Here is a 16215-nt window from a genome sequence, read left to right as displayed (position 1 = left end):
GTGTGTCTCGTCTCAAAACTCCGTATGTCAGTCATTTCAAAACACTCACACTCTCTTGAACACTTTCTAGAATGATAAAGTCTAAACTTTCTGTTATCCTTGTTGCGGGATTCTCGAGCATTTTCGGACAATTGTCCGATAGGTAAAATAGCATACTACTCAATGATTTTTCCTCGTGAAGAAGTATTTTATGTACGAAGGAAGGCATATAATACCAATTATAAATATTTACTAGGGTTGTAACGGATCTTCGCCTCCGCCTCCGTTACTGCGGAAGTTACGCAAAAAATTGTACCTTCGCCTCCGCCTCCGTACAAAATTTGCGGAGTTTTAACGGAGGTTTATTTACGTAGAAATCATAGAGAAATAATGTAAAAAAATAGACGATGATCCATTATTGTGGTGGAAAAATAACAATAAATATAAAGCTTTTTCTCCCATCGTTCGCGCATATTTATCGGCGCCGCCAAGTTCAGTGCCAAGTGAACAACTATTTAGTTCAGCTGGCTTAATTTATGATCCTCTTAGAAATCGTTTGGATGGTGATAAAGCCGCAAAATTATTGTTTGTTTAATATAATTTACCTCTCCTAAATTTTGATTACTAGAAAGTAAGATTTATTACATTACCTTCTAGTAATCAAAATTAACTATATAATGTATCTGGTAAGTTATTATATGTTTACTTAAATGTAAGTATTTGAAACAAAGACTTTAATAAACCCTAAATTACTATTTTTTCTACATCATTATTGAACTTCGCCTCCGCCTCCGTTAACCTCCGCATCCGCGGAAGTGACACTCATCGCCTCCGCATCCGCCTCCGCCTCCGGTCAAAAGGCCTCTGTTACGACCCTAATATTTACGTACAGTTGGGGGGTACTATATGCGTATTCACAGAACTTTTTTGAATCAATAGCCATTCCAGGTGACATAGTTTGTATAGGGTTGGCAACTAAGTGATTGCCGATTTCAAATGAGAAGGAAAGTTTAAAATTTTTGTTTAAATATGTAACTTTATTAAATTACAAATTATCCATTATTTTCGATGACCTTTCGCCATCGTTCTAGCAGTGGAAAATTCCACGTTCGTAAAATTTCTGATCTTTGCTATCAAAAAACTGAATTAAATGTGATCTGACATCATCAACGTTATTAAAGATTTTACCATTCAAGGAATTCTCCATGGAACGAAACAAATGGTAATCTGATGGCGCAAAATCAGGGCAACATGGTGGAAGTGATAAAACATCCCAAGCTAGTTTCAATAATTGTTGGCGAGTAACCAAAGGCGTGAGGGGGCCTTGCATTATCATTGTGGGAAACAACACTCTTACGATTTGACAATGCCGGCCGCTTTTCTTGAATTGCATCGTTCAGTTTGCCGGATAAACTATCCCTTTTTTGTCGCCAGTAGTTATATTTTTCAGAAATTGATTAAAATCGTTGCATTTCAGAAGCGAATCGCAAATGCAAATGCGTTGCGTCAAATGAATTTCCTTGAGCTGGTGAGGGATCCATAAACCGAGTTTCTTGACACATCCAAACATTTTTAATGCGTGTGTGCGATACATTGAGCTTCTGTACATTACCACGTGTTGTGCTATGACGATGTGAATCGATAATGGCCCTGATATGGGTATTATCGACTTCGACTGGACGACCAGATCGTTGAGCATTTTTTGATGAAAAATCACCAGAACGAAATCTTGCAAACCAATTTCGACATTGCCTTTCTTTAAAGGCTTCGTTACCATATACGGCCCATAACTTATTTTGTGCTTGGGAGGCGTTTGCTTTTTGGGAAGTAATACAATAAAATATGTTTGAAGTGTTCCGTTCTTCTATTTTTTAATTAGGATAAAAATAGAACTAAGGCATTAATCGATATAAACTTTATACTAAATTAAAGTGAGAAGTCTAAACAGTTGGAGAAAAATATAGGTTAGGTGCTTTGACCACTTTCGCAAAACAAAAGAAAGCTTATAAATCTACAAAATCGGCAATCACTTAGTTGCCAACCCTATAGTATAATTTGTCGTTTTATAAGTTCTACGTCTACACCTGTTATGTCTGCAGAGCAAGAGTAATTCTGAAAAAATCTCCGAGGTGTGTTTCCGTCATAAATATTTCCAGTGCGTTGTCGAGGTTTATCGATAGGCAGTCCCATTTCCTCCCTAAACCGCTTTGTACCAGTTTTTCCTTTTCTTGGTTTTTTTTTATTTTCTGTTGTAGAGGTTTTTCACTTTTGAAAAGACAAATTATAGGAAATGTGTAAAATCATCTCCATACTTCTAATCTAACCGTGTAGTGTTAAGAGTCCACATTGAAATGAACATTCATTCACATCTCGTGTCCTAACTTTCTCTAAGGTCTGCAATATCGTGCAGATGAGTCAGTTTCATTTTTCCAAATAACAATATTAGCTGCCTCATCTATGATTTTAATGGGTATAAGTAAAACAATAAAAAGGTTCGCATCTTTGATGTCCCTTTTATATACATTATGTTTAGCAAAAAGTAATTACAACATTATAGAAAAGAAAGCTTATTTACCAGAATAAATTAATTAATTAGTTTTACTCATAACAACGATTGATCAGCTTAGATCACTAGATCCTAAGAATGCTACACAGTAAAACTAATAGATGCCACTGATAACCATGTTTATTCATTTTTTTTTTTTTTCGAAATGTGTATTGCTGTTGGCCCTATTGGCCTCTACAGCGTCACCGAGAGGGGTAGGCGAGCTAAACTACTCAAGCCTAATGTTGGGAGCCCAGTGAAGGGCTCAGAATACGCGCATCCTAAGGGTGCCTCCTATGAGGCCGGACCTCGGATTAGGACACCGTCGTCGACTGCAGGGAGGAATGACGTGTACATTCATCGTCGTACGCCTAGGCGCCGACGAGTCGGTAAATAAGCGGGACCTCGACCCCGTCGGCGGGGTCGGTGTGTTATATGTACTTATTTGAGTCGAGTTGTCGGCAGTGAGTCTGTCGATGGGATCGTGTGGGACGAGCTTAGGTCGTCTACGGATCGGATAGGGTAACTCCAAGGGGCTGTTCTTGCTCGCCTTGGATATAAGGGGGTTAGAATGTTGCGACGCTTTGTCGAAGTAACGGATTGCAATGTCCTTAAATAGCTTAGCTATTGAGTCGATTTTAAAATCTCTGTGGAGGTCTACATTACGCATGTACCACGGACAGCCCGAGGCAATGTGTAAGAAGCGGTTTTGAATTGCCTGTACCCTAGCTAGGGTTGGTGGAATACACATGTGGCAGAATTTCTATGAAATTTGACATCTGCAGGTTCCCTGACGATGTTTTCCTTCACCGCCGGGCACGAGATGAATTATAAAAACAAATAAAGCACATGAATATTAGTTGTGTTTACCTGGGTTTGAACACGAAATCATCGGTTAAGATGTATCCCTTCGAACCACTGGGCCATCTCGCCTTTTTTACGTTAATGCGAAGATGTTAATTAAGTCTTACAAATATGACAATTTCGTGCGAGACAATTTATCGATTCTTCGGGGCCCCTTAGGAGGGGGGGGGGGGGGGGTGGAGGTTAGACGCTGTGTGGCACTTACGGTGCTCTTATGGTGGGCACCTCAGGTGCCAGTTCCGATATAAATAGGTGTGAGTTAAAGAAAAAGCAATATTTATTATTATCGTTTATTACAACACTGTGGACATTTAAAATGCCGCCATCGGTGATATTTTGTGCAGGAAAATTAATTCCCCTCCGCTCCTCGTCATCGACCGCAACTCGCCAACAGGAGTAGTTATAATTGGAAAAGTAAAATAGGCTCGGCTCCGCGTCAGAGCGGCCCGGCGGGCGGCGCGCGCTACGACGACGACACGGGCGGCGGCGGCGGCGGCGGCGCCAGGAACGCGGCGGGCGGCGCGGCCCACGGCGGCCCGAACGCGCCGCGCCAGCCGCCCAGCCCCAGCATGCCTGCAGCCAAACGGGTCAAGGGAATGTTTTATTTCCAAATTCCATGTAAATATTTGTAGGCGGCTACTACTCGGTTAGAGGGTCACTCACCCGGCGGAGGTGGCGGCATGTGCGGGCCACCGGGACCGTTGGACGGAGGACCCATTGGATTGTCTCCCTGGAAACATGCGAGATATTAATGTTTTTAATTCATCCTAACAGAACCGTGGCAGACGTCCCTCCGAGAGCGTACCTGGTGCGGGGGCGGCGGCGGCGGGAAGGGCGGTGCGCTGCCGGGCGGCGGGGGCTGCGCCGCGCTCACGCTGGCGCCGGCGCTCGAGCCTGCAACACACACACGGGTCAGCGGGCGCCGGCGACGGCGGCGCGCGGGCGCGGCGGGCACTCACCCAGCCACGGCGCGTGCTGCGGCGCGTGCGGCATCGCGTGCGGGAACGGCGCCGGCGGCAGCGACGGCGGGGCGCCTCCTGCACGAGCATTCGATATAGTGTCCGGCGTCGCGTCGGGGCCCGTCGCGTCGGGGCCCGTCGCGCTGGGGGCGCACTCACCCGGAGCCGGCATGATGGCGCGCGGCGCGTGCGCGGGCGCGAAGGGCGAGTGTGCGGGGCGCCGCATGGGGCCCGCGCCCAGTCCCGGCGGGGCCTCGCCCAGCTCCGCCATCAGCGACATGTACTCCTCGTCGATTTTAGCCTGCACGCGAGAGTCGATGGTTACATTTTATCACCCACTGTAGTGTGAGACCGTGTCGCGTAGGGTACCTTGTCGTGCGCAGCGGGCGGGGCGTGTCCCGGGCGGCGCGCGCGGCAGTCCCGCGCGATGTGTCCCGCGCCGCCGCAGGACGAGCACACGATGCTGTTGGTCACGTTCGGCTTGTCGGGACACTGCACAGAGGAGCGCGTTAGGGCGGCGCGGGGGGCGGCGCGGGCGGGCGGTGGGCGGCGGGCGCGCACTCACGAGCCAGGTCTTGTGGTCGGCGGCGGAGCAGTTGGCGCAGCGCGGCGCGTCGCTCTCCCGCAGCGTGCCGTTGAGCTGCGCCAGCTCGCGCAGCTGCATGCGCCGCAGGTCGTTCTGTCCCTCGGGCACCTCCACGCCTTGGCGGATCACCTCCTTAATCTGCAACGGCGACTCGGGCAGTCACGCCGCCGGGACCCCGAGCGAGTCGGCCACTCGCGGAGCTCGAGCGAGCGCTCACCTTCTCGACGGCTTTCTTGACGCAGTCTGCGTTGGTGGCGGTGATGTAGGCGTGCAGCGGCTCGTCCTCGCCGGGCAGCGGCTGGCCGTCCTTGCGGCCCACCTTGCCCTCCTTCACGGAGCCTTTGCCTCGTATTATTATCTTTGCACCCGTCTCCTTCTCCATAGCTGCAACACAGAAATAAACTTTGCTAGGGACCGCCCGCGATTCCTATTTCAGAGATATGATATCTTCCAACCGACCAATGTAACCTTTATAATAGTAGGATTTACTTAAATACTTACTAATAGCTAACTAATTGTGCTTATAAAGCGAATCTGCTTTTTAAACTTCACATTACCCTTAAGCGTATTCCCCCGCGGCCCGATGAGCAGCCCCACAAAGTTGATGTCGGGGTGCTCCTCCTGCGGGATCATCACCTTGTCGTGCACGCGGATGATGGGCGGCCTGCAACAACACGGCACGTCAACACTTCGAGTGGAGTCCCGGGCGAGGCGGGCGCGGCGGGCGCGGCGGGCGAGGCGAGTCGTACTTGTAGTCGGGCGGCGGCTTGAACTCGGGGTTGATCTGCTGCATGCGCTGCACGAGGCGGTGGCGCTCCTCCTCCAGCTTGCGGCGCGTGCGGTACTCGCGCGTGTTCAGGCGCTTGCCGTCCGTCGAGTAGATGGGCTCCGGCGACGGCGACCTGCAACACGCCTGCCTGAGCCCGTGCCCGCGCGCACTGCGGCGCCCGCGCGGGGGTGCGCGCGCACTGCGGCGCCCGCGCGGGGTGCGCGCGCACTGCGGCGCGGGCGCTGCGCTTCACTAATGACTTTTTTTATTTTACTTTTAATTTGATACCGAAATGTATTTTTTACGTACTTCAAATTAAGAAAAGTTAAGAGAATCAATAGCCAAGATCGACGTATGGCGTCTGTTATGGTTTGTACCATTTATGTTACTTTGTTACACGATGCCGATTTGATTCTACGTCTCTGATTTTATATTACTTCGGCTCCGGCGCCAGGCTAATAATTGTAACATTTTATCGTGCTCTAGTAGTAGTTAAGATGTCAAAATGATAATTTAAAATGCTCCACTATCGTTTACTAGCACCTACGCTACGGTACCGCCTGAGAAAAAACATTTCATTATTTAAATGGTTACACCTGAAATTGCAATATCATTAATCGCTGAAAATAATTAGGTCATAATTAAACCTGCGTCGCTGAAAAGAGTTTCGTTAATAGGAAATTAAAGTAATTAATTGCAATCAGTGCGGCTGTGCGCAACCTGCAAAACAGAAATAGACGCATTAGTGAGCGGAGGAGGGCATAGCGACATTTCGGAAGCACTACTTGCGAGTTTAGTTACGATACAGCTCTTCGATTTCTCGAGTGCCTGTCGGAAAAGTTTTGCATTAATCACTTGTAATCAATTTCACGAGATCCGGTCGATTTAGACTAAACGCACGAGACTCACATTCGGAACCGTAATACAAGGTCGCGGCACTAGTTGGAACGCGAGTGTACATGAGGGATCTTAAGCTAGGGATACCCAGAGTACCGTCAGCCGCAGTACCTCTCGTCCACGTTGGCGGGGATGCCCAGGTCGCCGGAGCGCAGCTTGCGGCTCACCTCCTCGATCTGCAGCTGCACTGCAAGGGAAGGGGTTAGCCACGCGCGGACACGCGCTCTCATTAGAACTTGCGCCCCCCACCGTAGCGTAGCGTGGCGTAGCGCTCCGAGCTACGGCGACTCGTCACACATTCAATTAAACAAGCATTTTGTAATTCATTGGAACATGTTAATAAGACTACCGATATAAATGAACTTCATTAAAGAGATCGCTGTCGTTGGTAATGTAATGATTCAAATGCTTAGTAAACGACAGCAACGTCAAATAGAGATCTGTCATTGAACACTCTCTGCTATCCTACGGCACCTTCATCAGTTCAAGCACATTGCACATTTTTGAAATGAGTAAATTGGATATTATATGAAGTTAACAGAAATTAACGGAGAACGATCGTGAACGATCGAGATCCGATCGATAAGAGAGGGGCGAGTCGTCGGGACGGGGAGGGACACTCACGCAGGTACTGCTCCTCCTGCTCGCGCGTGAGCGTGGACGGCAGCACGGTGGGCAGGCCGGGGATGAAGGTCTTGTCGTGCTCCGAGCCCATCCAGCGCGTGCGCCGGCGCCGCGCGCGCCGCTCGGCCGCCGTCTCGCCGGGCGGGCCTGCGCAGGGGGGGGAGTGAGAGGCGGCGCGGCGGGCGCGGCGGGGCGCGGCGGGCGCGGCGCGGCGGCTACCTTGGCCGTCGTCCTTGTCGTCGTCCGGGTGGTGGTCGAAGGGCGGCTTGTCGCGGTAGCGCGACTCGGTGCGCGCCTGCATCATCTCCAGCTTCTGCTGCACGGACGTGGGCGGCGGGATGGCGGTGGCGGCCGACAGCGCGGCGGCGGCGGCGGCGGCGGGCTGCACGGGCGCCGCCATGCGCCGCTGCGCCACAAACGTCTGTTACGGCGCCGCGGCACAAGGAACAACATTACTCGAGAGAACGCAACACAAACAAATCAATGACAAAGCCAAACAAAACATAACAGCTACTAGGGCGGGCTGTGAGTGGGAATTCTTAACGGAACTGAAATAAGCTGTGAACACTTTTAGAATATCAGTGTCTCGTGTGTATCCTTTGAAAATGGTTCGAGACCACATTTTGTAATGCATACCATGTATGATAGCTGATATATTTCTAAAATAGGAATTAAAAATTTATTAAAATACAAAAATTGAAATTCTAAAAGCAACTCATTGAAGTTTTTTTTTTTTCTAAACTAAATACCTTTCTTTCGTCAACTTTGTGCTGTCAATGTTAAGAAATTACATTGGCTAAAAATTGTTATCTGTTGAGGTTAACTATTTTGCATTTATTAATAAGAAGCTTCTATTTTGTAAAAGCTAAAATCATTTACAGTTATAGCATATGTAAGAAATGAAAGTATTCACCCTCTTCATAAGCACTAGAAGCACGGTACCTGAGCTACAGCTGCAGCTGCCAATATAGCTGCTTGTGTTGCAGGGTTGATGCTAGTTGGGGCTGCTACTTGTCGAGCAGTAGCTTTGGTAGTAGTTCCCACCATCTGATCCAGAAGTGCAATGGTCCCATCCCTGAATATTATAAGATGTTTCTATTCAATTAAAAGTTTTATACTTAATTATTTGCACTACAAGCAATCATTGTTGCATTATACTGAACTTATTTCATTGCCCAGGTATAAAAATCTTGGTTTTTTTAATACTATCCACTTCAGTCTATAGGGCTTTGCAAAGATAGTCTTGGTAGTAAGCACCAAAATGATTAGTCTGTCTTATTTATGTTCGCATTTTGATTTAAGGATTGTGTTAGTTAGAACCTAGGAACATCATCAGAAAATAAATTGGATCTTTTTGTTAGCAAAATGAGTCGAGATGGCCCAGTGGTTAGAAAGCGTGAGAAAAACTGCATGTGACACATTTCACAGAAATTCTGCCACATGTGTATTTCACCAACCCGCATTGGAACAGCGTGGTGGAATATGTTCCAAACCTTCTCCTCAAAGGGAGAGGAGGCTTTTAGCCCAGCAGTGGGAATTTACAGGCTGTTGTTGCTGTTAGCATCAATGAAATGGAAAAAAAAAATCTTAAATACCACTAAGTATACACATCATCAAACAGTTAATTTGCTCGACTTTTTCTAGTATTTCTGAAGTATAATACCTGTCCTTAGACTTTCTTCCACGACTTCGACTCCGACTGCGGGAGCGACTTCGCCTTTTTTCTTTGTGACGGTCTCGGCTGCGGCTGCGGTCTCGCTCCTTATCCCTACAATATACACTTATTTACGATAACTTGAACATGAAACCGCATCAGCATGATATTATAGCAGAGCCAGTTCAGAGGTTGCTTTGATTTATTAATACGTAAGTTAACCTTTTAGATCGGTGTCTTTCGCGATCACGGTCGCGATCCCGGTCTCTGTCCCTGTCTCTATCTCGGTTACGGTCACGATCTCGATCGCGATCACGATCACGATCACGATCACGATCACGATCTCGCTCTCTATCTTTATCACGGTCACGATCGCGTCCCTTGTCTCTTTCCTTGTGTCGATCACGATCCCGAGATCGTGATCGACTCCTATCCCTATGACGAGAACTCATTGTAAATTCACTGGCAAACACTTGTTTGATGTCTTCGCTTATACAGCATGAAATATTTAATTTTTAATCATTAAGTGACACAATCGCAGAATTCAAAATTATTATTATAAAAACGCATGCAATAAATAGTTTTAAATCATGTTTTTAAATACAGCACATTAAATTAGAACGCCTTCAAATACTCTCTGAATTCAGCAATTAGGACTATATTATGAGTAGAAAAACAAGATGGAGAAATATTATTCCCTTATTGTCTATGTCTCTTGAGTTTGAGTTGGCTACAGATACAATTTTAGATTTTTTTACTAGTAACACATTTTCATTTTGGCTTTAGACTTAATATATGAAAATATATATCGATTAGTAGATTTTTAAGGTAGTTTCATTTTTTAGTTATACTAAACATTAATTCTGAACAATTTTAAATTATAATCAACAATAAACTGCAATATTACTCTATTTACTTTTGGTAGAGTGCAAATAATTGTAATAATACAGATTATAAATAAGATTATAATGCAAAAGGGACATACAATTACTGATATAAAAAAGAAAATGCGAAAGAAATACTCATCACAATAAATTTTTGAATAAAATAGCAATATCAAAAATAATTATCAAATTATAAAAATAGAAAGTTCTTATAAAGTATCTCTATACTGTAATCTCTAAATATTACGTTATTCTATTAAAACACGAATGCATTTTAGTTATAATCATCACGACACCAACAAATATGATATAAAACTTAGATATACCCGATATGTTCAAATGACTTATATAGTGGCTGGAAGTCAAACCAGCACTGTAATGAATTTCACAAGTCGCTTTGTTACTTTTATTTTTAAATCCAATTCAAAGCCTAACCTACTCGATAAGAGAGTTTTATGAGTGCTGCCATCATACCTAATTATAATGATGGCAGCACTCATAAAACTATTTTCTAATTTGAGAAATATCGCCGTAAATTGTTTTATCTTAATTAATTTAATAAAAATATCTTTACGGAAAATGTTAAATATTACAATTTCCCTATATAAGTAGTCATTAGGACAGCATCTTTGAAGTTTATGCTAGTTTTCAGGCTGTTTTACATAAAAATGTAGCGCATCCTTCCTTGGAATTCAAATTTATTTCACTAAATTTATCAAAATTAGTGTAATATTTTAGTCGCGACGAAGCAACAGTCAGACAGATTTAATTACCTGCCGTTATAATATTAGTAGAGATATATATATTTTATATCAGGTAGAATTTCAAACCTAAAAACTATTAGCTCTCAGTACAACTTACTCGTAATACGATTCCGGTTGGGTGTCAATAATCTGTTAAATCGTTAAAAGTTTACTTACATGTTAGCTCAAATGTTAACAAAACTAAAACGTCATCATGTCACTATAGATTGATCAACCGCATACAGTACTCTTATATAGAGTTGGCGAGAACTCATCTCTGCAACATTCGCGGTTTAGAATATTAAATTGTTCACTGATGCAGTCGTATAACTGTATCAGTCAAGAATAGAAGTTTATTTATATTATGGCAATGCAGCTAAAATCAATAGGTTTTTTTACTTCTGGGTCTCATATTATAGAAATTAAAATATTCGGTTGTTGCTTCTCAACACATGCTTAATAATTGTAAAGAATAGAAAGCTTTTACGTCCAAACTGATCAAGATGATGCAGACCGGGCCATTTCGGCTAAGGCACCTGAAAGCAAATATAAGATTGCACAAGGGTGGGCGCAAATAACATAGAATAACAATAAATGTACCTGACAATGCAGGATATTCCCTCATTGTTATAACCCATGGGACGGTAAATCAGACACAACCGAAAAGAGTTCAGGCGCTGGGCCAACGACTTTATGTGCTTTCCAAGGTACGGCAGTGTACTCACTGCAAACTCCTAGGCCGCGGGCAGATAGTGTGATTATATAGAGAATTACAAAAACATTTTATCAGGCCAACGTCCATGTTATTAGTACATGCACCCCTAGTTACGAATGGTGACACGAAGTATATTTGAGTTGAAAATGTTTCGGTAACCATTATTTAGATAAAAGGTATATACTTAAATAAATGAAGAAAAATCAGGTAAATCCAAACCTTAAGTAAGCATCATTCGTTTATATTTGCGGCAAATCGCTGGTCAAGTAGTATCGTTTGAGACTCTGAATCTGGTATCTCTTTTCAGCGACAAGTTTTGTTGTCATTAGATTAGACAATTGTTATTTTCCTATACGGTTGCAGGTATTCAATAAATTAATAATTAAACACGACAATATGTTTATAATGATATAGTTAAGTGACAATAAATGATTTAGGACGCATGCGATGGAAGGATAATTTTTTATATGTAAAAACTTAATGTAATTATGGAGAAGATACCGCAAGCAAAAACATATAGTTTACTATATTTAATTAAGTAGTTAGGTACACTTTTCTCGCTTATTTTTCGTCTAGTTAATTTGTATAGAATTTGTGGACTGTTTCATAATCAGGTTACGCTTGCGCATAAAATAATTATATAAAAACATTTCTTTAATGTCTTAATATCGATAGTCGATACATCTAGTTACGTGCGTCACACAATTCTCACGTATTATGTACCTTTATCGCAAATATCTTAATACGTAGGGAGTGCTTATCACCGCTTCTTCGTTTAAATAACTCTACTTTATAAATGGGAAAAGTGGATTGGAAACTATGAAAAGTTATGTGTAGTACGACACAACTTAGATGTAGCATCGGCAAATTCAATAAAACCGATTACTGCCGATTTAACCAATAGAAATAGCTCCCTATCGCGCCAATCGACCCTATTCGTCGCTATAGATTCTCGCGTCAGTTCAACCCGAGAAAGCATGTGCATTTAAATCGACGTGTCAAATTGACGAATATATTAGGTCATATAATATCACAAGTTATAACGTTTATGTAAAGATCATATTCACATAAGAAATAGATATTGTTAGTTTGGAATAGCGTACTTAATTTGGATGTGAACGGTTTAACGAATTTTGTCGATGCTACATGTAAGTTGTGTCGTACTATACAGTATGTCCCTTTAGTTTAGTTGCTATTAAATCTTTAAAATTACACAACGAATTTTGATGCGGTTTTTTTCAATACATGATAAGAAAAAGTCCTTGGTGATATATGTCCATCTCTTACGGATAGCCCACAACAGCCTTTTATTATCCTATATATTACTGTTTACGAGAAATAATAGCTTATTTTCGAAGTGATTTTAAGCAATACAGCATTATTAAATAGCATTAGTAAATTGGATAAGGATTTATCCAATTTACTTATTTGGAACATTAAATGCATTGTGCATTTATTGTCGATCAATATGACCCTTTAAAGCGTGTAATTTAAATCGAAGATTAATTAATAATGAATTCGAAGATATTACAGATTCAAAATGCAATGACTTAGCAATTTGTATTGTCCAATGACTGAAGAACTGTGAACATTGTAAGACATTCTGTAGTATACTTATTATTTACTATCAACATTGCACCCATACTAAGCCAGAGCAGGTTGTTAGTAAAAATATTATAAAATTCGCCTAAATATAATACCATGAAATTCAAATGCCTTAGAAATATTTTTATACTATTCGAATTCTAATTTTTTTAAATTGTTTTTGGCAACTAATCTTAAAAAGGGAGCTAACTTTTGAAATTATTTTAATTATGATACTAGCTTTGTAACATTATATGGAGTTAATAAATAAATAACACTAGTCAACATAAATTTCGTGACTTGCGACAAAGAGTACCAGAAGTACCATGTCATCCTTGTCAGAAAAAAAAATACGTTTTGTTATTATAGAGAATTAAAAGTTTAATACAACATTATTTTTAACAGTAATAATAATCCTTACTTAATAAAGCATTTATTCCTAATATTCCAATCTGTATGAAATGTTAATATGTATTCTAAATAAACAAAACTTTGGAGAATAAACAAATATTTAGTTTCTGCAATATATTTCAAAGATCAAAATACATTTCTTACAACTTGTAACAACAGTTCAATCATACCAAATTACAATTTAGAACAATATTATACCATTGCTTAATACAATTTGTCACTTAAAAAAATACAAAATGCTGCAAATTATACTACGACAGCTTAGAGCTAAAACAATTGCAGTTACAGTCAAGTTTCTAAATTTAAAACACTGCAGCCGAGCCAGATTTACAACACCTTCGGCGTGGTAAAGCTAACAGTGAATTAATTTTAGTAGTGGCTGAAATAAATTGAACACAATGTCTAGCGAAATAAAGATGTCCCATCATTGAACCAAGAAAATAAATCTTAATTCTAATACAATCATATTTAAATCTCCTTATTCTAAAATATTACTATTACTTAATAGCTACAAGTTTAGTCCGGATCCACAGTTCCATGAAGTCACTCCACTGTCCACATCACTACCTATATAGAAAACTATGTTTACTGATTGGCTGATGAATTTACAGGCTGATATTGTGTCCGGTTCAAATGCAGTGAGAATGTTGATGCAATAGCCTGCAGAGAACAAAAAAACTTTTAATTTCTGTTCAAAATAGTCAACCATTTATAATGTATACTGCAGAAAACAAAGTTCTCATTCTTATGATTGACAATTTCTGTTAAGGAAAATATTAGTAAAATATATTTTGAGGTCTTACCTTTAATTAAACTGGTGCTCCAGGTCCACCCTTTTTACCAATAAGAGATTTGTGAATGTGTGGTATAACACCGCCTCCTGCAATGGTGGCTTTTATCAGACTATCCAGTTCCTCGTCTCCTCTGATGGCTAGTTGTAAATGTCTTGGGGTGATACGCTTCACTTTGAGATCTTTAGATGCATTACCCGCTAACTCTAACACCTAAAATATTATCAATAGTCATATTATTAATTCACTAAATCCTACCTTACTGCGTAAAGTTTTCCAAAATTAACAATTTATTTTTACCCGCCAAAAGTTATTAAAAACTAAAACTCCTTATAAATTAATTATAGTAAAATTTTATTATAAATTTTGTTCTGCAATTTTGATGTTAATTTAAATTTCCAATGAAAAATAAACAAGGTATTTGAAAGTAATTGGTATTATTGTTTACATCTTAACTACGTACTTAATTTCCCGCCAAAATTTTACTAGTGTTATTTTCCAAGTAACTGAAGACAAATGTACAATTTATTTTTATGATAAAGTAAAAAAGTGACCAAGTTAAAAATCGTAGGTAAAACAGCATTACTTTCCAGAAATTACAAACTATTTCAGTAATTACTCAAGCCAGCCGCCATATTGACGAGGCGTCACTTACCTCGGCTGTTAGATATTCGAGAATAGCAGCGGAATATACGGCCGCTGTTGCACCAACACGACCATGGCTTGTGGTCCTATTTTTGAGATGTCTGTGAATTCTTCCGACTGGAAACTAAAAAATTTATACAATGATATTCAACGATTCATTGATTATTTTCTAGTACAAAGCTGGCCGCCGCCATACTAGAGGTCATGCGTATTATTCAATTTCATGAAATAATTTTACAATGAGTTTTCATTAATGAAGCTTGCGTCTAAATTCGTTAAATAAATTAAAAAAGCTAATAAGCTTACCTGCAATCCTGCTCTTGCCGACCGTGAGACTGCTTTAGCCTTAGCTTTGCCCGAATCTTTACCCGCTTTACCACCAGCCTAAAAATTGTAAAAAATCCGATTAATTTTAATCGTACAAGGCTGAAACTTTGCCAGGATACACAACACACTATTATCTATCGAAATCCACATTGATATTATCACAACACTTATTATTTTTCACGAAATCTTGCAAAACTCACCATTTTGAAACGTGTAACACACTATCACCACTAGTGAACAACCAACACAGGAAAGGCGCCAAGCCAAATCTACGAGACAAAGATGGCAGCGCCGCGCCACTTAATGCAATGTCAGGTTGGCCAACCACATAACTAGCGGATATGTCGCAAAAACAAACAACACTCCTAATGGCAGCTGACCAATGAGCACCGTTCAAAATGGCGGCGAGCAAAGTGCTGCCAAGCCATGTTGCGGATAACATATGTACTATGTTTTGAAAAAGCAAAGGTGGAAATCTTTACAGCCTAGTATATAAATCTTCTAAGAAATTCTAAATTCATTACAATTAAAATTGACAATAAATTACTTGTTAGATAAAAATATACTATAATATATTTTATTCTAAATTATGAAATTTATCTGTATTTATCTGATATATGATAACATTTTATATTTATAACTTTGAAAAAAGTGCCTTAACAATAATTGTTTTTAACGCCTAGTTTTAGAATGATCACTTTTGTAAATTGGTAACGTTTATGTGAAATAAAATGTAAACGATGGAGGATATTTATAATGTTATATAGCATACTATTTTCAACATTAATCAAATTGTCTAATTCAATAAATTTATACATGACATGTATATATTAAAGTATGTTATATGACTTATTTTATTTTACTCGAGTAGCACAGGTTTTTCCGTTAGGTACTCCATTAAAGTTTTCGTTGCTCACGCCCATTAAAGTTCGAAGTTGATATGATTTTAAATCTCTACAACAATTATGGTCCATTTATACAAAACTTTAATGAAAAAATTTAAACTTTAACTTTAATTTTCACTTTCAAACAGACGGACATATAGATAGACGCGGTGAGGGCACGTTGTTTTATAACATGCAGTCATAGTATGTCAATATAGTACTGTATATTAATTTTTCTATGAACATATGATTTCTTCATAAATTTCAAAGTTTTTTTTTTATAAACCAAGTATAGGAACGGTTATAGTGGCTTGTGTCTATATACGAAGTATTGTTTTAATATTTAGTTATATA

General features: G+C 40.7%; 2 protein-coding genes across 3 annotated transcripts; both read right to left on the bottom strand.

The window, feature by feature from the left end:
• Positions 1–3664: 3664 nt before the first annotated feature.
• On the bottom strand, positions 3665–9598 carry LOC124535040 (splicing factor 1). 2 transcript variants are annotated; one of them, XM_047111064.1, is made up of 16 exons: positions 9100–9598; positions 8887–8991; positions 8166–8298; positions 7443–7644; positions 7224–7370; positions 6711–6786; positions 5683–5835; positions 5491–5597; positions 5151–5317; positions 4913–5071; positions 4717–4839; positions 4507–4648; positions 4348–4425; positions 4194–4282; positions 4052–4118; positions 3665–3961 (listed from the first exon to the last, which is right to left on the bottom strand). In XM_047111064.1, the coding sequence occupies exons 1-16, from the start codon at positions 9327–9329 to the stop codon at positions 3852–3854; spliced, it is 2088 nt and encodes a 695-aa protein (XP_046967020.1). In that variant the 5' UTR covers positions 9330–9598; the 3' UTR covers positions 3665–3851. The 2 variants fall into 2 exon arrangements, with proteins under 2 accessions (XP_046967020.1, XP_046967021.1); XM_047111065.1 differs by having other exon boundaries at positions 7443–7629.
• A 3715-nt stretch (positions 9599–13313) lies between these two features.
• Positions 13314–15347, bottom strand: LOC124535041 (histone H2A.V). Its single transcript, XM_047111066.1, has 5 exons — positions 15178–15347; positions 14957–15034; positions 14661–14774; positions 14018–14218; positions 13314–13874 (listed from the first exon to the last, which is right to left on the bottom strand). The coding sequence occupies exons 1-4, from the start codon at positions 15178–15180 to the stop codon at positions 14024–14026; spliced, it is 390 nt and encodes a 129-aa protein (XP_046967022.1). The 5' UTR covers positions 15181–15347; the 3' UTR covers positions 13314–13874; positions 14018–14023.
• Positions 15348–16215: the final 868 nt, after the last annotated feature.

The sequence above is a fragment of the Vanessa cardui genome, chromosome 14 (genome assembly GCF_905220365.1).
Source record: "Vanessa cardui chromosome 14, ilVanCard2.1, whole genome shotgun sequence".
Lineage (NCBI taxonomy): Eukaryota > Metazoa > Arthropoda > Insecta > Lepidoptera > Nymphalidae > Vanessa > Vanessa cardui.
This window is presented reverse-complemented; position numbering and strand designations above follow the sequence as displayed.

Excerpts from the sequence above, each read along its gene's own strand:
- LOC124535040 (XM_047111064.1), bottom strand. The coding sequence starts at position 9,329 with ATGAGTTCTCGTCATAGGGATAGGAGTCGATCACGATCTCGGGATCGT. Across the intron at positions 7,645-8,165 it reads CAGCTGCAGCTGTAGCTCAG|ACGTTTGTGGCGCAGCGGCG; the intron begins GTACCGTGCTTC and ends GCGCCGTAACAG. Across the intron at positions 5,072-5,150 it reads TCAAGAAAGCCGTCGAGAAG|ATTAAGGAGGTGATCCGCCA; the intron begins GTGAGCGCTCGC and ends TCGCCGTTGCAG.
- LOC124535041 (XM_047111066.1), bottom strand. Across the intron at positions 14,775-14,956 it reads CGGCAAGAGCAGGATTGCAG|TTTCCAGTCGGAAGAATTCA; the intron begins GTAAGCTTATTA and ends TAAATTTTTTAG. Across the intron at positions 14,219-14,660 it reads TCGAATATCTAACAGCCGAG|GTGTTAGAGTTAGCGGGTAA; the intron begins GTAAGTGACGCC and ends ATAATATTTTAG.